Raw genomic sequence first — 21661 nt, forward strand, 5'->3', positions numbered from 1 at the left:
ATGTTCTTGGTGACTTCAAGCATGATGAACTTCAAAAACCAGATTTAATGGTTTACCTGCAGATGAGAAAAGTTGACGTGACTAGCTTCTATAAGGGTCGGTATGGCGTGAATGATACGGATGGTGTCTCAAAATTTGGTCGTTCTAGAAATCAGCTGAGCAGGGAATCCGGCCTTTATCAGCAATACTTGGCTACAGATGAAGTGATCACCATCGACGAGCTCATGGCATCAATATGGAAAAGGATAGAAGTAGGCCCGGATAATGGGACTGGTTTCACCGCTATCGTCGCATCTGCGGGTTCTGGAAAATCAACTCTCACTCGAAGGATAGCGCGGAAAGCGCTCAATACGTCGAGTGTTGCAGAGTATGGTCAACAAAAAATGATTCGTTATATTGAAGTGAAGGACATCCCTGAGGGGAAATTTATCAAACCATCCAAATTTCTATTCGGTGGCCTTTTTAATTGTGAGGCGGAGGAAGACCAGACATTCGAATGGTTGATTAAAAATCAACTAATGGCGGTTTTAATTTTTGACGGACTTGATCAAGCAAGATGGGATTTTGATGTCAATAATATCACAAAAATCAATAATTTTAGCAGAGCAAGCACGTCAATCATCATGTATAACATATTAGCTCGCAACATTCTTCCACACGTTAGGGTGATTGTAACTTCACGAGAATTCACGGTCTCGGAGTTACCAATTAGGGCTCGGCCAGATGCCATCATCGCTTTGTATGGCTTTACTCCTGAAGACGCGAAAACTCTGTTCACTTCTCTACTTAGAGAGAATGGGGAAGGGCTCTGGGTGCAAATAGAAACTTTTTCGAAACAATTGTTGCAACTCGTATCAGTACCGGTTTTCTTGATTCTCACGGCAATTGTGATGGGGAGGGACCCAACAAGACCTCCTCCCTCAACTGTCACAGAATTGTACAACCGAATCATTTCAAATCTTCAAAGCATAGAAAACATTCGTAACCGAGAACGAATTTTTGCAATAATCAACAAATTGAAAGCAATGGCGTTTCACGGAATGGTGGAGCAAAGAGTGGTACTCAGAGAAGTCGACTTAAAGCAGTTTCAAGTTTCGACAAAGGAAGTTCGAGATCTAATGTCAAAAATCCCTGGAAACAATCTTCTCAGCCGTCATCTGATGAAAGGTGATTTCAAATTCTTCTTCTGTCACCAGAGTATTCAAGAATTTCTCGCAGCGAGCTTTGTAGCAGAAATGAATGCACACGTTTTTTCTCGCTTCGTTGCCACAAATTTCCATCGCTAGCAGTGGTTTGTGGTTCGAAGATTCGTTGTGGGAATCGTCTTTTCAGAGTCGCGTAACGATATCCCCAAAGGTCAGGCATTATCATTTACCTATTGTAGGCAGGGCATGGTATTAGTAAGTGAACGTAGGCATGCCAGTCAACGATTTTCCGAGGTATGCAATCGATTTGACAAATCGAAAGTTGAATCATTGTCTTGTTTCTGGCAAAACTGCCGAAGTATGGAAGTATGAAAAGAAACGTCCATACCACACTTGGAAATTTCCATATTCCATACTATACCATAACTTACTACACCATGCCCTGACTGTAGGAAATATTTAACGCCGACGCCGATTTCGGAGATCCAAAATTCTAGGACAGAAATCGTTCCGCATCGTATGCAATCACATCCTGATTCACCAATTCACGTTGAAAAGTTAATTTTTCAAGACACTAGACGGAAACGAACTCTATCTTTCCCTCACAGTGCCGGTTTAAAAGGTTAAACAAAAAATCATTACTCGGTGGATCGTTTCCAAACTCCAGGAGGTTGAAATTGACGACTACAAAACTTTCGTTCGCATAGACTTTTATTGCATGATTTACGAATCAGGCAACAACGAGCTCATGAAAAATCTTTCCACGATCAATGTATCTCGCATCAGGCTAACGACAGGTCAAGCTCACATCGTTGGACATCTGATTGCAATGAGCAGAGGTCTTCAAATTCTTGATTTGAGCCTCTGCGGAGGTAACGACGAAATTTTGAAGGTTATTACAAAGCCTCTAAAGGATCGATATCGGGTAAGAAATGACTACATCCGTGTAGGTCGGGGGCTAAACACAACGATTCGACTTCATGAGTGGAATAACAATTGCAATCATACGAGTTGAGTAGTAAAAGTCGCTCTTTTCCAGTGACGAAACACACCATCTTCATATCAATAAATATTTGGACCATCAAGATACGTAGTTTATTCCTGCCTTGTATACGCTCGAACTCAACTCCACATGTAAAACACGTTGCAGAAGGCTACGAATAAGTATGGCAACTCCCGATCGACTTGCAGCAAGGTCACAAAGCGTTCTGGACAAGAACACACAATTTTTGATGATATATAAATGGCGATGTATTCATTGCGAGCGAGAGATGCGTATTTGAACTCGACTCGGAATCAAATAACCCCATAATCCACTTTGCCCATGCAGATCCAGTTATAGTATGATTGTTAGGAATGAAAATGAGAAAAACAACATGTCTATTGTTCACAGGGCACAATGATTGACAAGAGCCATGTCTTATCTTCGATCCAGATTAATGAAGTGGGTTTGTCTCGGAGCGACTTCTTAGCGGAAGCGATTGGTTCATTTCTTGGTTTTCGTTCTGACCCGAGATTTGCTAACTTCGATTGGAACGTGAGAGAAGATCGACATTATAACTGTTTGCCGGGCGGTGATGATATTTGTATGTAATATTCAGGTTGCCAAGCTGAAGTGCTACGAATATATGAACAAACAAGGATCCATCGTCGAAATTACTGCGGACGAGGTTTATTCGTCAAGTGATGATTTTCTTTGTCTTAAAGGACTTTTCAATATGAAGGTGAAATATGAAGTGCATTTCTATTGGAACTGAACAGGGAAATTATCAGACAACGCCAATGTAACATAAAGTACAGGCAGTACCGTCACTGCCTCACCGAATACCCCCAAAAGCTCGAAGGTGGCCCAGAATTATTTCGCGAATGAACATGAATTATTAAAAAAAAGTTAATTGATGCAACCTTATTCAAATAATATTCGCGCCATGCGTGAATTCATATTGCCAAATATCTTCAATACTAGGTATTCTTCCCTAAAGAATAAATATACCCATGATTCATAGAAATTGACATTTAGTCGGCGGCTATAGTCGCGCCACGACGAACCAAGACATGAAGTTTTAGGCTATGTAACATGCGACTCCCGAGAACTGTGCCAGAGCAAACGTCAACAAGAAACCCTTGGCCGGAAAGGACTGCCCTTACTAATTCTGATGGAAAACTTCGATACATATAGGCTTCAATATACATTCATATATATGTAAAGTTGTCCAATGTCCATAGGTACCGAAATAGCAGGCACCGAATGTTCTTGTCCTAGCAATCTCAACCCCACAAGACAAATGCCATACCGCAGTGAAAAATTATTTGTTATTTAAGAACTACCAATTTAAAATCGTGTGCGTCTTTTTAGTTAAGTTCGTTTGAGCGATTCCAATATCTTTTGACACAGCAGACAGGAGGTCAAGAATTAACATTATGTTACGATGTCATTATAGCAACGGGCCAACCCGAATATTTTTATAAATATTATTTACGGGCCTGCATTTTCCGAGACAACACCTCAATGAGCTTTAGCGGTAAATGTAATTACGTGGGCAGAGAGAGGGTGAATAATTTCAAGTAATTTGTATGCAATTACCGATATTATTGATCGGTTCAATCATAATTTACAGAAAATTTCCTCGCTTCGTGCGTTAAGGCCACATAAATTCACTAAAAGGTATAAATAATATCGCTCAAGAAGTAGCATGGAAAGCGGACATCCATATGGGGGTATGAGAGACAAAACCCCACAGAAGTTCGATTTATCATCCTGCGGGGAGTCCTAAGACCGACGTTTTGGGTAGCCTAACGAAGTGCTGTTTCGGCCCTGGTCACAGCAATAGTTAACCGCAGCTTCTGGCTATTTATTATTGTTGGACCCTCAGCACCGTATCGTCTTCAATACGCATATCCTCTAACCCAGTGTTCTTCAGTCATGTGTATCGACGCCATAATGCAGTGGCTTTCAATCTTTTCGACCTCACGATGTCCTCTCAAAGGTAAAAATAGCTCGCAGCCCCCTAGCAATTCAAGTACCTTATAGGGTAACGCTGGCGTACGTTGTACCGCTGCCATACCGATTGCTTGCGGCCTTGCGGGTTCGCGTCCGACCAAGGTCATTAAAGGCTGCTCCCCGCTATCCGATCTACGTAAGTCAAGGGTTCTTAAATGTTTTTGATCGCGAAGTGTTGTAGACGATAGCACGTACCCCAACATTTCAGAAGCCATTGACTGGACGGTTATCACATCAATTCCAACTTTATTTAGGTCAACCCATGCCTAAAATAAGATAACTGTTGACTAGAAAAGATAGTTCCAGTCCCACTCATGACGTAATTCTCAACTGATAATCTGTTTTCGTAATTTTTTGATGAAGTGTTGCCCGTTCATGGACCTCCTAAAACTCGATCGCGGGCCGCTAAGAGTTCCATAAACTACAGTTTTATCACCCATGGCTAGGGTTACCATACGTGCTCTCTTCGGAGGACGCAACAATGTCCTCTTTTTTAGATTTTTTCCTATTTTTTGAGAATTTAGGTTAAATATATGGCAAAATAGAATCAGAGCTGCGCGAGAAAGCTGACATTTTTTTAGTCAACCAACGGACGATTTGAGAGAAAAACTGTATTCTTGGAGCTGAGCTTTTCATTACAGATTTCCAAAATATGGTTTTTCTCTTCACATTGGCGTAAGCGGTGTCTTAGATTATCGTGCGCCGTGCTACAAGTTGCTATCTCCGGAGAAATAACAAGCAATATCGCACTGGTGCAAAATGGCCACAGTTGTTGAATACCATGAACACTAAAAATATGCGTATCATGAGTACAATAGATATCAATGTGATGATTTAAAAGGCAATATGAAATAGGTTTCTCAGTCATTTCACTGTTAATTCCCAGATTCGCAAAGAGGTGACTCGAAAAAATTTAGCACTTTCGGCGAAATATCAACATTGCGGTCGAATTGCTTGAGTGCTGACCTTTTGTTTAGTTATCACCAGGGCTGTGGAGTCGGAGTCGGAGTCGGTGGAGTCGGAGTCGGAGTCGGGGTAGTTTTCGCTTGATGGAGTCGGAGTCGGAGTCGGAGTCGTGAAAACTGTAATAGCTGGAGTCGGAGTCGGAGTCGGAGTCGGTGGGAAAATACTGACTGGAGTCGGAGTCGGAGTTTGTGAGAATGACTATGATTTCGACTCCGACTCCGACTCCAACTTCTCTATCATGAAAACATTTGCTTTCAAAGAATTTTCAATATAATTTTTATGTACCACCAATCACTGTTATTATTAACCATACAGATCAGCTGCGGCCATCCCGTGGCACGCAGGCCAAATTTGGCACACGAGAAGGTTAGGTTCGGCCTGCGAGGTAATTCTCGAAATTATTTATGACATCAGGTACAATTGCAAGGCCAAACAAAATTTGGTTAGCATGACCGAGAAATTTGATGATGACTAAAACAACAGTTCTGAGGCATTGACGTATCCAGGGGTCAGCCACATTTATCCCAGATCTTCGTATATGACCATGAAGTAGAATATTTCATAGCAGATTTATTTGACTTGAAATTTTTCTCGGTACTTCGCATGATTCATTGTCACTAGATTTCTTGCATTCAGTATTTGAGCCCCCTTTTGAAAATTATAAATACATATTCTTCACAGAATTGAGTCTATATAACTATATTCGCAATTAGGAGATACGGCTTCGCTTGTGCACTCGCAGCGAGATCGTCGACAAAACATTTGCACAAAATGATAGAGGCATGTTCCCTGATACCGTCGATTTTGCTATGTCTAAACGTCGAATAATCCTGTCCTTGCCAAATGAGCCCAGTGGTATACAGATGCGACCCCCAATGTATCTTAGCGACATATTTATTGATATAGCTATAGCCTAATTCAGTCGTTATCTTGCAAAAAAATTTCGCGCTTCGCGCGACCAGGGCCTGATTGCGCACTGCACAGTTGGATGACATAATGTTATCAATTTTAGAGCGTAGTGATGTAAGTCTTGTTTGCAATGTTTCATAATTCGGTTCGCTCCTATCGACGACTAAAAAGAGGTTATCAACATTCCCGTAGCCCGCGCAATGGTTCGTAAATCTCAGGTGTCCCTTTCGCCGAAAAAGTTGCCCACATCCTGATATAGATAAAAGACATTACTTGCAAATTACAACTCAGTTGCAGAGGGGAAGAAAATCGCAAGATGCGTTTTCGCGATGCAGTCAAAATTGATGAAATTTTTGGAATTATACCGTGATACTGTGACAGAGAAAATGCATCGGCTGGTTTTGTAAAATTGTAAAAATATGTAAATATGACCAAACGATGCTTCCCATTTGACAAAATTAAAAATATTTGTAGTGTAGCTTAGCTGTTTGGGTCGAACAAATGATTAAGAAAGACTGCAAGTCCCAATCCTTGAATACTTGATTAAGTACATGTAGACTAGACATAGGCTATGGTCTTTGACTACTTAACTAAATTCCATTTATGACCAATGTCTATTACTAGTAGTAAGAGTGATTGTGCTTGTAATCAGGATAGTGTGTAGTGACAAAATTGGTAAGTTCAATTTCTTTATTAGTTGCTGAGTCATACACAAGAGCTACACTTGGATTTTTTATCTACATTTTTATTATACAGGATTGGATATCTGCCATATTTGAATGATTCATACATTTCAGGATATTAGAGAGTCCATGTTGTAAAAACTTGAATAAGGAAGGATATTTAGCAAATCTTTATTTCATGTTAATTGCATAGCGAATAATTCGAGCTGTGCCACAATGAAACAATTCAGCATGCCACAGTTAGTCATATGTTTGCATATGTTTAATGGTTGTATGATAGTCATTCATCCGACAATGTGGCATATAATTTTCGAGGTAAATTGGTAGTAATGCTGGAGTCGGAGTCGGAGTCGGGAGTCGGAGTCGGTACGTTTAAAGACCCAGGAGTCGGAGTCGGAGTCGGAGTCGGAGTCGGTACGTTTAAAGACTCAGGAGTCGGAGTCGGAGTCGGAGTCGGTATATTGAAAATGTGTGGAGTCGGAGTCGGAGCCGGAGTCGGTGGTAAAATTTACCGACTCCACAGCCCTGGTTATCACCATCCCGATGCAAGCTTATGCTTAAGAACAAGCTGTCAGGATGTACAATATGGTACAATGCCTATCAGCTGTATTGTACTGCTAAATTACATTTTATTTGTGATGTCGTAAGCAGAGTTGGATCAATAGTAATTTGTAATTGAGCTGAATGTATATATTACATTTTTTCATGTAATTGTAATTGTAATTGAAGCATTTCTATTTTGTGTAATTGTAATTGTAATTGTAATTTGATCAAAATTTTGCTCAATTACAATCTCAATTACATTTTCATGGAAACCTGACAATCACAACATAAAATAATCATTTTATCAATCATTTATTCGTCGCACCAGTGAAAATCCGATACGAACCAGGATGACGACGAGGGGCCTTAAGGGCTTAGTAAACAGTCACCACGTGTAATAATTAGCCTATTAACATCGGTGTTCTATACGTGCTGCGTTGTAACTGGATAATTCAGTCACGCTAAACTGTTTTCCATACTTCAGTAGCAACAGAAAACTTTTTGAATTACAATATAGGCTAAACCAGTGGTTCTCAAACTGGGGACGTGCCCCCTTGGGCGTCGTGAAAGCATCTGAACGGGGCGCGACGCTCCAGTGAACTGAAATCTTTTCCGCGCTTGGCCCGATTAACTTCCGTTTTATGGTTATTGCTCGGTGTATAGTCTGAATTTCGTATTGGAGAATTCTGTGATCAACAGTCATAACCTTCCATACCATCAAACCATAAGTAAGGATTGCTAACTTTCTGATTTCATTGTGTGCTATGACGATAAGGGGGCACGAAATATTCACTGTCATAATGGGGGCGTGTTTAAAAAAGTTAGAGAACCAGTGGGTTAAACTAAATCCTAATATTTCAAAAATGGATGAACAGCAATTAAACTCATCTGAAACCTGTGCTGAACCATTTCCTACACCACGGTCCAAGTTTTTTTAATCTCTGACCAGTACCGAGGCTTGTTGCAACAATAGCAAAAAATATTCAAGTTTCCAACCAAGGCTCCACCAAACTTGATCACTCATTTGTAGAGATGTTATCTCAATCTTGGCCAAATTTACTGGGGCCAGAAACTTTTCGCACCCTAATGTTCATCAAATGCAATCTAACAGTTTCCGAGCAAGTGAAAATGTAAATCCGAACCAAAATATTGTAATTATTAGTTATCAAGAGGTTCTCTCCTTTTGCATTTATTTTAATTTTACGCAACTTATCAGTATCATCCTTATCGCTGACGCCTTACGAATTACATTTCATGATCCTGACTCAGCTCTGAGCAGCCAAATCGTTTGATTGCATTTCATTGACTGTCCTGTAGGGTAGCCTATTCTCTGTTAGTCGCTCAAACCTTTGGTTCTTAACAGTCGCTTGAAACATTTTTCTGTGCTTGTAGTTTTCAGTACTCATGATTAGGAATAGCTCGAAGACGTTCGAGTTTTTTTAATTAAAGGGTATTCTACATATCAGGAATGAAACATGAATAGCTTGAGATTGTTGCTAATTACGTCGCGACGGTTGTCAAAGAACACCTCTTTACTGAATCAATTACCTGTTTAAAAGTAATTGTAATTATAATTGTAATCAATTACATATTTGACAGTAATTGTAATTGTAATTGTAATTTGATATTTTTAGCATTGAGTAATTGTAATTGTAATGTAATTGAAACATGCAAGGAAGTACTTGTAATTGTAATTGTAATTGAGTTAAAATATTGTAATTGATCCAACTCTGGTCGTAAGTATAAATGTTGCTCTGAATACTTTTGACCGTTCGTTGATAAAAATGATTACTTTTGTAGCAGAAGAGGATATAGTTAACATCTGTTTAGTTACAGCTGATATCAGTTGATAACGTAATGGTGAAGCGTCCGGCTTCTTGATCCCCGACCGGGTGAGACCAAAGATCTGATTGAAGAGCTTCTTGGAGGTACAGAACTTCAATATACAATTAAATAGTATATTCATATTGAAATAAACCCGAATATTTTCGGCTGACACTCGTCAGGGGTAATCGTCAGCAACTAGTAGAGAATTGGAAAGAACATTGTATATCAACAATCGTATCACAAAATATGACCTGATTAGTAACAGTGGTATCCATGACTTCCCTGCTTGGCGCTCATGCATTACTGGGATAGCATGGAGGGGTGGTGCAAGACATAGAAAGCCGTACAAGGCTATATCTGCACCTTCCTTGTCCAGCGGCATATGCACATCCTGAACTCATGGTATGCATATGCACAGACCGTGTGTATGTATATCATGAGTCGGTGTATATGCCGCAAAAACATCGAGGACAAAACTAAACTACGGCCTTTCCTTTCTAAAAAAAAGCCCGTGCAGCTGGAAGTACGTTCGTCTTTGTCTATTTTAGCCTACAACAAACATGAGTCAGATTTGCAACGATAGAATTGGTTGGAGATTGATGTAATTTTTAGTAATGCCTGAGAAATGATTTTAGGAAACTTTCTTGTTGATTGACCATGGCTATATAAGCCATGCTTCTTTGTAACCACGCGTGCGATATAAGAGTCTCCACCTCACTATGACCGTATTCCACCATCACCATCAACATAGCTGCGATATTCAATTTTAGATATTTAGTATACCTCCATCGACTAACTATCACATATTTTCAAGCCTTGCATCGGGGCTATGTAGAATGAGCTGTAACTCACCCAATGTGTCTTTATTGTACTGTAATACGTCAATGCTTTTCATGGTATCAATGTAGCCTATTTGATTCTCCGATAACAACTAATATATTATTTCATAGGAATCAATACTCGAATTCCGAACGGTTCCGGATCTACAGACAGTGAGATACTATTCGATACTTCTCGATCCACAATTCATCAGAATACCTGATCAACAGCTCCATGTCTTTGAGAGTGATGTCAAGAACATGTCAAGCATGAAAATTGGAAGGGTCAGTTTTGTTGTTCTGTTTCAAGCTTTTATTGCATTTGGTTTGTATTAGCGTTGACGTTAATAGCAATTGATCATGTAAGGTTGACTTAAACAGTTTATCTACCATTGTGACTATAATTATCACGCTTCAACATTCATAAAATTATTCATTGGTTAGCTACAGCCTTATTTCACCGACAGTGTGACTCTGCAAGTTTGCTGTTTGATTTCGGTACTTTTAGTCAATCGTGATTATTTTATTAACATATTTATTGCCGATGATGATGAATCATATGTGTTATTGACCTGCGTTCCGTAAGCAGCAATGTTCCAGAATAAGCTCGTGCCCTTCCTTCTATTTCCAGGTAAGCCTCTAGCACATTCTTGAAGACCATTATAGATCTGGCTCATAGCGTAATAGTCAAAATCGCAACCCTTCGGTGTTGCTGGAACGAAGTGTTTTTTTTTGTAAATAACTTTTCAAGAAGCCTAAGAGAACATCCATCTTAGGTCACTATTTTACCTAATAATATATTTGTTTAATAATAATATGATATCGTAGCAATAATGTATGTTAATGCTTGATTTTGCAATCCGTAACATTTAAGGAGCTCACACTTTGTCTGCTACGTCATTATATTCCACAAATCAAATACTCCGTTCAGATATGCAACATGTTGTTGGGCGGAACAAGAACGGTTCATCTCGATTGGTGGTTGATTGAAGATTTTGTTAAAAAATATGAGGTCAGATACATTCGTACACTGCACATGTTTAGCTAGACTTTTTTAAGAATCCATGCATTGCATAGTTTTGTGTCCTCAAAACTGTCTCAAACTGTCTCAAATATTGTGCACGATTCGATGAAATGAAAAGGACACTTGGAAAGCCAACGAACTCCAATGCACCGCAAGCTCTATCACTAAATATACTCCGATAAACTTAGCTCGGTTACCCTGTTATACGTTTTTCATTATGCCGCTCACATTCTTGATCGGTATGACACTTGTGACAGTCGTTGGTTGGATTCTCTTAACTTACGCACACAATGTACATCAGCTGAATAGTATAGGCATACGCCATGTTTACCAAAATCTAAAACGGCGCGTGCTTCTCAGTGAGCGATAACGGTGAATTATGAATCAGTGCCATAATCTTCGTGGCTTGGACGTGGATGGATAGACCCTTGTTATTTTTGTTGTGTCCGTTCTTCGACTGCCACAGCTATTAAGTCTTCAAATTATTTGGTCGGTATTTCTACTCAAATAGAAGTAGCTATAACGCCGCAACTTTCTATTCAAATCCAAGTAGACGTAGCGATTTCCAAGACATGTACTTGAAACTACTTCAAGTGAAAGTAGAAATTCAAAGGTTTGAAAACTACTCAAGTAAATAGTTTCAAAATGTTGATTTGGTGGAGGGTCGTACACTTTGAGCTGTTAATCGGGAGTGGCGACTTTCGAGATTGCAGGATGCGTGTTCACTACGGACGCAAATGACTCAAGACACCAAAATTAGGTGAAATCTTCGAAAGGATATTTAGTTACCGAGATGCCGGTGCTATTTCAGAAGTTTTCATAACGATTCCCCTCATATAAAAGCAGAGGTGGTCAAAGTAGTCAAGAAAGCTATTCAACTAGAAGTAGCGAAGAAAAAATCTACTCAAGTACAAGTAGAAGTACTTCTTCCGTAAGCAACCTAAAACTACTTGAAGTAGAAGTACTTTTTACTGACTGTAAATCTACTCAAGTAAGTAAGTAGTTTCAAAAAAGTCAAATATACGCTCTTGTTGACTGTCTATAAAACTAACTCTCAAGATGACGATTCTGTCACTCAAATGAGGTGTCATATCATTGATACACAACCACACCAATGTTCAATGAATGCAACTTCTTTGTTTCGATTTGAAGATGTACTTATTTGAACAACTTCCTGGAGGTACAGAACTTCAATACACAATTGAATAGTATATTCATATTGCAATGAACCCGAGTATTGTGCCTAGGAGTCGACTTTTATCTAAATACACCAGCCAAGGCTGTGTTAACAAAAGGAGTTCGTGTACTATCAAAAAATAGTGCATTTAACGCTCTCATGTTCGAAATTTCATGCTGGTTACGTCATATTTTGTGATACGATTGTTGATAAACTATGTTCTTTTGAATTTTCTACTACAGTGGTTCTCAACCTATATGTCTTTGCGGACCACTTCTGGACCGTCATGGATCCCTGTGGACCTCCTCAAATTTAAGTTCAAATTTAGCTTAATTATTGTGCAGCGGTCATCTATCTTGTGCCATAATTAACTGTAGGCTAGTGATAAATAGCAGTAAATGACTTTTCTTCTAATTAACAACATACAATATGTAGAAATAGGATGGACCCTTTAGTATCTTAAATCGAACTCCACAGCTGCATTTCTTAAAATAGGTGGTCGTGTATGGAAAATCCACGAGTTCAATTCGATATTACCGTGTGCCAAAATTCTATTTCAACGAATATTGATGGTGACGAATATTAACATGAAACGCTTCCCACGACACCTTTGGGTATCACAACATTCATGATATTACATGACAACTCACTCACCTAAAGTGAGAAACGGATTTTTCAATGAACGTCCAACCTACTCATTTCTATCTAGCTGCTCATCTTGAAGTTGTTTTTAGCAGTTAAGAAGCGAAACTCCTTATTTCTACCTTTGATTACAAAATTTAAAATAAGGTTATCAATCATTTTGCAAATTTGGTTTGGTTGAGAGCCGCTGCTCTACTATTTGCTGACCACTACCCATGAGGAGTGTCAGCCGAAAATATTCGGATTCATTTCAATATGTATATGTATATGTATATACCATTCAAATGTACTTCTTATTCAACTTGATGAGTAGCTGGTTCTCAAAATTTTTGGAACCAATGTTTGCTCGCTTCGGGGTGAAAATAAGTCCCGCCGAGCTAAAAAGTCTCTCACATGCAGCAGATGCCGGCAAACCTGTATTCAGTCTTAGAAATAGCTTTTTCAGGGCAGGCAATGTCTTCAACACATCAATACCCCGAGATTTGGAGGACAAGTATGTCTCCAATTCAGTATGTGTCTTAAAAGCAGATCGGCTGGATTTCTCCATCGCAGAAAAAAAATCCTCCTCCTCATCCTCTTCGGAGGTTGCCTCGGATGGCTTACTCTCTTCTTGCAAAAGCTTTTTTTTCAAGTACACGAGACCTTTTTGGATTTTAGTGTCGTCTAACGTCCAGTTAGTTTTGAATTTTGGCAGCAAAATAGCTGCGCTTATCAACTGTTCATCTTCGATCATTGTAGCAAATCTGAGTTTTAGGCCAGTAATAATGGCATTTGCCAATGTTTTACAATGAGAAGATGAATCCTGTGCTCTTTCAAGCTTACAGAGCAACTGCTGGAGTGTTGGAAGAAGCCAACCCATATAAGCATTCTTCTCCGACTGTAGTATATCAATTGCCTTGGCAACCGGTTTCATCACAGCACAGTAATCTTTGACAAAGTCCTGCTCTACGGCAGTCAGCATTGGCACTTCGAAGGAATTGAAAACCTTCCTCAGTGCTGCTTCCCCTCTGTTTCTGGTCAATATTACTACAATTCTTTCCACGGCTAGATACATCGAATTCCATCTTGTACAGATTGGCCGAAGGAATTGAATACCACATTCAGCATCCACAATCTCGGCAGCCGACGTAGAACGGCCCACTTTATTCCACACCGCAGATAGTTTTCCAAAAGTAGAGCGATTGAGCTTTTTGAATTTTTCATCCTTCATTTCAGCATCCAGTGCATCTTTTTTAGCAATCAAATGTAGAATGTGACAAGCGCCACGTTGATGTGGCGGTAGTTTGTACTCCAAACTTGGTTGTTCATCAAGTAATTCTGTAGCATTGGCAAACTCCACTGAGTCCTCCTCGTCATCACTGCCCTCACTGTCGCCGTCGTTGTTATCATCATTATTTCCAAACACAGAAAAAGCCTTTAAAAAATTGGAGTCATTGTCAGTTGTTGTTTTCACAATTTTATCACGTATGCCATATGCAGAATGCACATCGTCAATGGCGCTTGCAAGCGTATCATAGGTGTGTGAGCCTTTCAAGCGCTGACACGCTAATGCGACACTCTGTCTCTCTAGGTTGGAATCTTCTATCCAGTGAGCAGTAACTCCTATATAGCTTCGACGTCTTGCTGACCAGCAATCCGTCGTTGTTGCAATGTAGTCGACCTTACTCATTGCGGTAATAAGATTTTCCTTCACCGTTTTTGCCGTCTCGTCCATCTTCCTCTTCAAAGTTGCTCTACTGATTACTTGAGCACCAAAATCACCCATTAGGTCCTTGAATGAGGGTAACTCCACAAAACTGAATGGTAGGGCACCTTCTTCAATCAGACGCATTAGATTTTTTTCAAATTTGTCCTGGGAAGCTTTCCTATTAAATTCCACATCCGTTAGCTTTCTCTGTTTGCTGGTGGTGGCAGTGCTGATAGTAGCAATCTTTCTCTTCTTTGCTCTTCTTGTCAGATCCTGATAATATTCATGGTTCTTTGATCCATGCTTCGCCTAAAAGGAAATACTAACTTATTACCGGAAAACCTCAAATACGTGCAAAATTTAGATGTATGTGAACTTACATGATCAAACAAATTTGACCTACTTCTCAGAGACAAAGCACAGAACAATTTCAATATTAGTTACGGGAGGGGTAGTTGGCAGACCGATATAATGAAGTGGATCATAGCCTATGTAACAAATTACGTAAAAAATACACTTGCTATTCGACTGCAGTGCAAAAATATTACAAACTACAGAAAATATCAGGAATAACAGATATTTTATATTCGTAATATGGCATATGCTGTTAATTTCATGGGCCAGGTGAAACTTGAACATCCAGCCAGAAGGGACACTCAAATTGCTTATAAGTAGGGCCATTTTTTGACATGTCAAAATTGCGGCATTAGGTAAAAAAATTATCATGTTTTCACTTTCAGTGAACTTATCATTTGACATTTTACAGCCTACTTTATAGGCATACCATTGTAGGCGGCCCATTATCTACTTAGCGTGAATCATAAACGGTCATATTAAATATAAAGGCTGACATGGTGTTATGCTCAACGTACCGCAATATCCTAACTGAAGCAAGACTGCTGACTTGGACAACTAGATAATTCTAGTTGTCTAATTTCACTAAATCAGAGCGAATTGCCAGTAATCTGATTCAAATCTAATTTGTGAAATGTTTCCATGCTCTAATTCTAATCAAATTTGTGAAATGTTTTCATGCTCAAATTCTAATTATAATCTAATTCAGAAAAGCTGAAAATTTTCTAGTTGTCCAAGTCTGCAAGACTGCGTGGGCGCTGCTTCTATCATCAATAAGCGCATGATGAATAATTGTGATGTATAGACAACATTGTCAGAATGAAGCAACGCGGTGTGTCACCAGCAGTGTAAGCAACCAGTCAACAACTGCATGCTGCTATTGAACGTTCTTTCTCCCTTCTTTGCAAACTACTTATTATAAGGATATACACTTTCTACCCGAGAATGTAGGAGAGTATCTTTCGCTCAACTACAACAAATTTTAATTATCTCTACCACAATACGTGATGTAACTACTGGAATTCTTCATAGGTCCAGATTGTTGAAATAGAAGTTTTATCATGTAAACATTTGTCAGTTTTCAGGTCAAAAAAACATATATGGACAGACAGTTCCAACCAGAAATTAACATAAGTAGTACAATTCAAACATTATGTGGGAAAACACCATATCTACATACACAAGGTCAAAATTAACTTTTTTAATGTCAACTAATGTCAAAATCTTCTCCTTTTAAGGTAAAAAAACGATCTACTTATTAGCTTAAAGATAATTTCGGAGCACAATATGTTGATGCTTCACAACTAGTAGCCTAAGTGAATCAGATATTCGGTCAATAATACATACAGCAATACCGGTATAGTTACTGGATTTTATAAATTGATCTGCTCAAAATAAGAAGTAATAAACCATGTGTGTTGGAAATAACTCATTTCAACAATCGAATAAATTACTGGAAATAGACAAATCATATCTTACCATAATATGCTTCCCTAAATTGGAAGGGGAATTGCAGTATGCAGAGATTTCCGTTTTCTTCGGCTGGCATTTTATACATGCAAACTTCAGCGAGTTTCCCTGTCGTGCTTTGAACTCAAACAAAGGCGCCAAATAGGGCCATGGATTATTATTATTGGCGTCCATGTCACATGAAGAATCCTCAACGATCGCTATACTAATAGCAAAAACCACGTGTACATGTACATACGTATGCAGCAACTTCATAACACAATCTGAAAATTCATATCAGTATTATTCTCAGTATTGACATCATACCACTCTAGAAACCCACGGAATGCATCTAGTATACATCCGTCAAAAATTAGGACCATTGTTAATCCGGTTAGTGTTCTGTCCGTCCACGTTATGTATTAGGCAGTATAGCATATTTTTCACAGGATACCGGTAGTCAACTGCCTTGCGTGATTTGAAACAATACCATACCATGCTGAGCAGGCCAGACAGAATTTAGCTCTATACATTGGATTATCATTTTGAGACTTAATACATTTCTACTCAACTCTCACAAATATGGTTAGAACGATCAATGAATGTGAAAGCGAACAGCTACTTCTATCCATCGCATACAGTGTAAGAGCAATAACTGGGATGGGAAACCCTACACTAGAGTGCCCATTAAACATGACAGCCCGCGAACCCATGCTCCTAAACCACTGCGTGCGAAGCTATGCTTATCACACTTAACTGTAAGTCAGCAGCAAGTTTTCCAAACCACACCGAGAAAGACCAATACCCCGCCAAAAAACGACATGTGAGAAGCACAGCAGCAGTGGAGTGGAGATAAGATGAATGTCCTCAATGTCGCGATGGTTTGACACGTGAGTCTTTATTTCGTCATAATCGATATCAGGATGCTCAGTCAGGTTTGATGTATATTACGCAGCGCGTGCACTGTCATGTTTTTGATGACTGGACGACCTCGACGTAACGAAAATGACCTTACCGTAGCATAATACTTCTACTTGACAAACTGTAGAAAGCGAAAAGTAAGTAAGTAAGTCACTGCATTTTGTGAAGTAGAAGTAGAAGTAGAGAAAGTCAGAACTACTTGAGTAAGTAGTACAAGTAGAGCAAAACTACTTGAGTACTTCGAAAAAGTAGAAATACTTCGTTACTGACCACCTCTGTATAAAAGTGATACATGCACGTAACGAAACTTACCGTTTACTTTTTAAAAAGCAAAGCGCGTGCAAGAAATATGAGGTTTCGCCAACAAATAAAAACTGTTTAAAAATATATCACATCCAGCAAGTAGTGGAAGTTTGCATATATGCCTAAGTTTGATAAGATTGGTATTGTAAGATTCATGATATTTCGAATACCATGATCAATAAAACAGGCCGGTTGTCGTTTATTCATGGTCTTTTTCAACTACATTGGTCATATACACCTGGCAGGTATTCTTCATTCTGGTTCTAGATCTGTCGATTTGCAGCACGGCCCACTTTCGTTCAATTGGCCTGCGTAAGGCACCGTTTGTGCCGATCACATTGCCAGGTGGAGCCGAGATAAACCTCCAACACATTGACGGGAATTCATGAGTCGACCTTGGTCGGACTGAAACTCACAACCTATTGGTGCTGAAACTCCGGAACGCGCCACTATACGCTATCTCGCTATGAGTCTTATAAGTAGGCTATCATACCAAACGTACAGTCTCCAATGCAGCTCAGAGAGTGACACCGTTTGAGAACCACTAATCTCTAGCTTTTTTAAGTTAAACGTCTGGATAAATTGACCCCAGGGAAAGCCAATTACGTAGCCGATTGAATCCTCAGCACCTGCGGATACATTGCACATAAAAATGGTCATAGAATATGAGCTCTGTAGATTATTAGTATTATTAATGACAAAAGTTTTCAGTGGCACTTATCTGCTGTTAAGGTCTTGTGTGCCACAAACGCTCTGTAGATAAAGTCGGTTAACCTGATTAAAGAAACCGAGCTAGTTTAGGAAACAGATGCGACGATTCTGAAATTCGTGTTCATGTTCATTCTAGGTCGAATTGCTGGAGATTGCTCTGAACGGGAGGATTTCGACTAAAGAGTACGGCGATATTTTAATGAGTGGGAATGAAATTACTGGTCGCGGCCATAGCGTCAAAATCCACTGGCGTTTCCTAGTTTCGGAAAAGGATGGTATTCAGCGAATAATTAAAGATTGTCAGCAAATGAAAGTAATTATCGTCATTTCCGGTAGGCTATCTCTTACATATTTTGAACAAGATCTACCAATTACAGGTAGGATGCATCAGATGCGTGATAAGATATCGCGCTTCACTCGATGAAATTATCCTTCTCGTCATCAATTGCAAGACACTGACGCTGGTATATCAGGATAACATTGATTACGATATCATAGCAGAAAATGGTTGGGAAAAAGTGAAAGTGATGGCAAAGGATGCCGGAACCGAGTTGGAAATTTTACTCCCCAGTGAGTAATTATTACCATTTGTGCTATAGGCTAATGCGATTAAATGTGCCAACGGTGGACGAAATTTATTCATAAGCAATGCTACTCCAGAAATCAATCCAAAGCGAGGTGTACTTAGTACATGGAAACATGCGAATGCAAAAGTGGTAAGGTTGTTGCCGTTATTACTCAAGTCAACGCAGAAGTAACGCTCGAATAATGCGGAATTTATGACAGTCGAGTGATATTTTGGCGATAAGTGATTGTCTGCCCTAAATGAAGCGAAATATGCATTTCATCGGAGTTTCATATTCATTCGACTGATATGCTTCACAGCGAAATATAATTCGTAGCGCGTCGCCGGATTCAACGGATCAATTTCCATCGATTCTTATCGATTTTAATATTTTTTCAGAACGGGATCATGATGCCTGGTGGTGTGTTGACGCAATGCTGCAGTAAGAAATGTGCGAGTGACATTTGGAGTATTCTATCTAGAGTAAAAATCAAAACTCGAAAAAGAAAGAGAAGTTTATTGCCGAGCGTTACTTATTGGATGCCGATTGCCGTAATAGTTGGATCTCGCGTTTCACCCGGAGACAAATTTCGTTCAAAAACTGTTACCCGAACTTCATTCAATCTCATTTTCTAATCTTTTCAGCACGGAGCCCCGAATTACAATACCAGGGTTGATTGGAATCAGTGGGTAGGATTATAAGCTACCGCCCTTGGCTTTCGTTGATAATGCCGCCCAAATTTTGAAATAGTTTCAGTCTTTACAATTATATTTACTGGAAATCTTGTTGTGTTGACAAAAACGAAAAGGTCATCACGTCAAATGGCTGCTACGTCACTGGTTGGAATCAGTTTGACAAAACTCATCATTGCTGATAGAATTTCGGCCTTGAAGGCAAAATAGGGTTTAATCAGTCTACATTCGCAGCTACAAGTTAATAGTTAATCATATTGAATATGCTGCTCGTCTCGATTCCCTTCATCCCACTGACACGAACTGTAGGTTGTAAGATTCGACAACACCAGATCACCTGTTGCTTGTTGTTTTTGTGGTATTCGTGGTGTTTGTCGACTACTATGGTCATTTACAACAAGCCAATTTTCTTTATTTTTATTCCGTAGCTGCCGACTTGTAGAACGACCAACGTCTAGGCTTTTGTAACACAACGCGTACACGGATGAGATGGCGAGGCGGAGCCTAAGTTAACCACCAACACTTAACTAGGAATTCTGGAGTCGACCTCGGTCGGACTCGAGCCCGCAACCCATATCTGTTACAGCTGAGGATTAGGCTATACCACTACGCTATCTCGCCACACCCCGACGTCACCCAATAGCGTACCAGAGACGGTAAATAAGGTCGAGAATTCTGATTGTCAAGGATGTGGGTGGGACAGACTTGTTCCTGTCTATCATCTCGCCAGGTTTCAAACAGAGCTCGTTCTTCTCGACACATTTCTCATCTGTAACGCCGTTTGATGCTACTTTGCTATCATCCTTATAACTGGCGCATTCGCATTGACAAACTTCACTGTTACGAACAGATGCAATGCGTGATGTGTGACTTTTCAAGCATTTCATGGGCACTAACCCGCCGAAAATTATCGCACAGAAATGAAGAGACCACGTTTTTATGTAGGCTACTACTGGCTACCATTTCAGGCAATTTAGGTTAGGCATAATTTTACGCTCCAAAGATCCCCTAATTAGGCGTTCAAGTGTCTCATCAAGATGTATAATGCTTTGCCTCTTTTTGATGTCAAGTATAGTACGCTAAAGCCTTTTTAAATATATTGAGCGGTTTTGTGCAGGAACTTCTGGTGCTTTGACAGCAGGGTATTCATAAAACCTTTACAGAACTCCTATCCCGGATGCAGCGTGTTTTCCGCGATTAAGAAATCCTTGCATGCTGAAATCGTGTTACTATTATGACCCAGTGTTGGGATGACTCGAGTCCTGGCCAAACTCTTTCATTTTCCTTGACTTGACTCTAGTCTCTTTGCAAAATTGATTTGATTATACTTGCAATCGGCTCTTCAGAAATGTGAATTGACTCGTGACTAGGAGCAATATGTACAAGTAAATTCCGAGTCACCAAGTAATCAATCTCGACTAAAGCCCTGTATCTTGTAGATATTCGGATTGTTCGCGATACGCACGATACGATTGAACGGATGATTTATAGGCTTTATATTTCTCGTCAACAATTGGAGCAGGTTCAAATTGTGTCTCGTGGATGTATAGGGGGTAGTTTGTAGCAGAATATCAATTTCTTCCAACCTTTAATGAGATTTCGATTAATTTCCCTTATTTTGTCTGATATATATATATATATATATATATGCTATCTTTTATTCCAAAATGGCATGTATGAGTCGATTGCAATCAGCAGACTATCATAGTAAAGAATAAGAAAACCGTTTTACTGGGTATGATCGTTTCTTTTCAAATTCAAATATAAATATTTCAATACAAGCCTGGTGGCACTAAACTTGAATGTTGACTTAAGGACTACATTCATTGTTGCCCAGTTCTCTCAGTTCCATTAATACACATCTGATCCTTTTAAAAGTACATTCTTCAATTATACTGCAATAAATATAGTACAGACATCGTCATATATATAATGGCATTCTCATCTTCATTTCTGTTACTAGGGTCTTCAGTCACCAAGTATACCTAAAATCCATAGGGAAGATGTGGTACCGATGAGACACTGGGATCGAAAATACTTGAAAAAATCTCTGGGATAATCCCATGATTACAGTACGAGAATTTGTCTACTATGACATGCTGACAGAATCTTGTCGATTTGCGGGTAATATGTAGGTGGCATTAATTTTGTAAGTTTGGGCGTGAATCGAAACGTTTTTTTATGCCAACATTTGAGTTGATATAATCTATTTTTTCTTGAAGAAGGCGACGAAACATTCTTCA

The 21661-nt window shown here is 39.4% G+C and overlaps 2 protein-coding genes across 2 annotated transcripts; one reads left to right on the forward strand and one right to left on the reverse strand.

Annotated features, from left to right (window-relative positions):
* Nucleotides 1-1284: 1284 nt before the first annotated feature.
* On the forward strand, nt 1285-20538 carry LOC145441902 (uncharacterized). The gene is made up of 8 exons (XM_080319855.1): nt 1285-1356; nt 1754-2070; nt 2539-2682; nt 2747-2869; nt 10025-10177; nt 18297-18473; nt 18538-18730; nt 19125-20538. Exons 2-8 carry the CDS (start codon nt 1864-1866, stop codon nt 19169-19171), a joined length of 1044 nt encoding a protein of 347 aa, XP_080175981.1. The 5' UTR covers nt 1285-1356; nt 1754-1863; the 3' UTR covers nt 19172-20538.
* On the reverse strand, nt 13016-17170 carry LOC145437666 (uncharacterized). The gene is made up of 2 exons (XM_080314951.1): nt 16256-17170; nt 13016-14731 (listed from the first exon to the last, which is right to left on the reverse strand). Exons 1-2 carry the CDS (start codon nt 16499-16501, stop codon nt 13016-13018), a joined length of 1962 nt encoding a protein of 653 aa, XP_080171077.1. The 5' UTR covers nt 16502-17170.
* Nucleotides 20539-21661: the final 1123 nt, after the last annotated feature.

Source organism: Botryllus schlosseri, chromosome 1 (genome assembly GCF_051294905.1).
Source record: "Botryllus schlosseri isolate E-star chromosome 1, Bs_hap1, whole genome shotgun sequence".
NCBI lineage: Eukaryota > Metazoa > Chordata > Ascidiacea > Stolidobranchia > Styelidae > Botryllus > Botryllus schlosseri.

What these genes read in the sequence shown, in the direction of transcription:
- LOC145441902 (XM_080319855.1), top strand. Translation starts at nt 1,864, where the DNA reads ATGATTTACGAATCAGGCAACAACGAGCTCATGAAAAATCTTTCCACG. An exon ending in CTCTAAAGGATCGATATCGG is followed by an intron (nt 2,071 to 2,538) that starts GTAAGAAATGAC and finishes TATTGTTCACAG; the next exon opens with GGCACAATGATTGACAAGAG. An exon ending in CAAGCATGAAAATTGGAAGG is followed by an intron (nt 10,178 to 18,296) that starts GTCAGTTTTGTT and finishes TGTTCATTCTAG; the next exon opens with GTCGAATTGCTGGAGATTGC.
- LOC145437666 (XM_080314951.1), bottom strand. Translation starts at nt 16,501, where the DNA reads ATGAAGTTGCTGCATACGTATGTACATGTACACGTGGTTTTTGCTATT. An exon ending in ATTTAGGGAAGCATATTATG is followed by an intron (nt 14,732 to 16,255) that starts GTAAGATATGAT and finishes ATTTCCTTTTAG; the next exon opens with GCGAAGCATGGATCAAAGAA.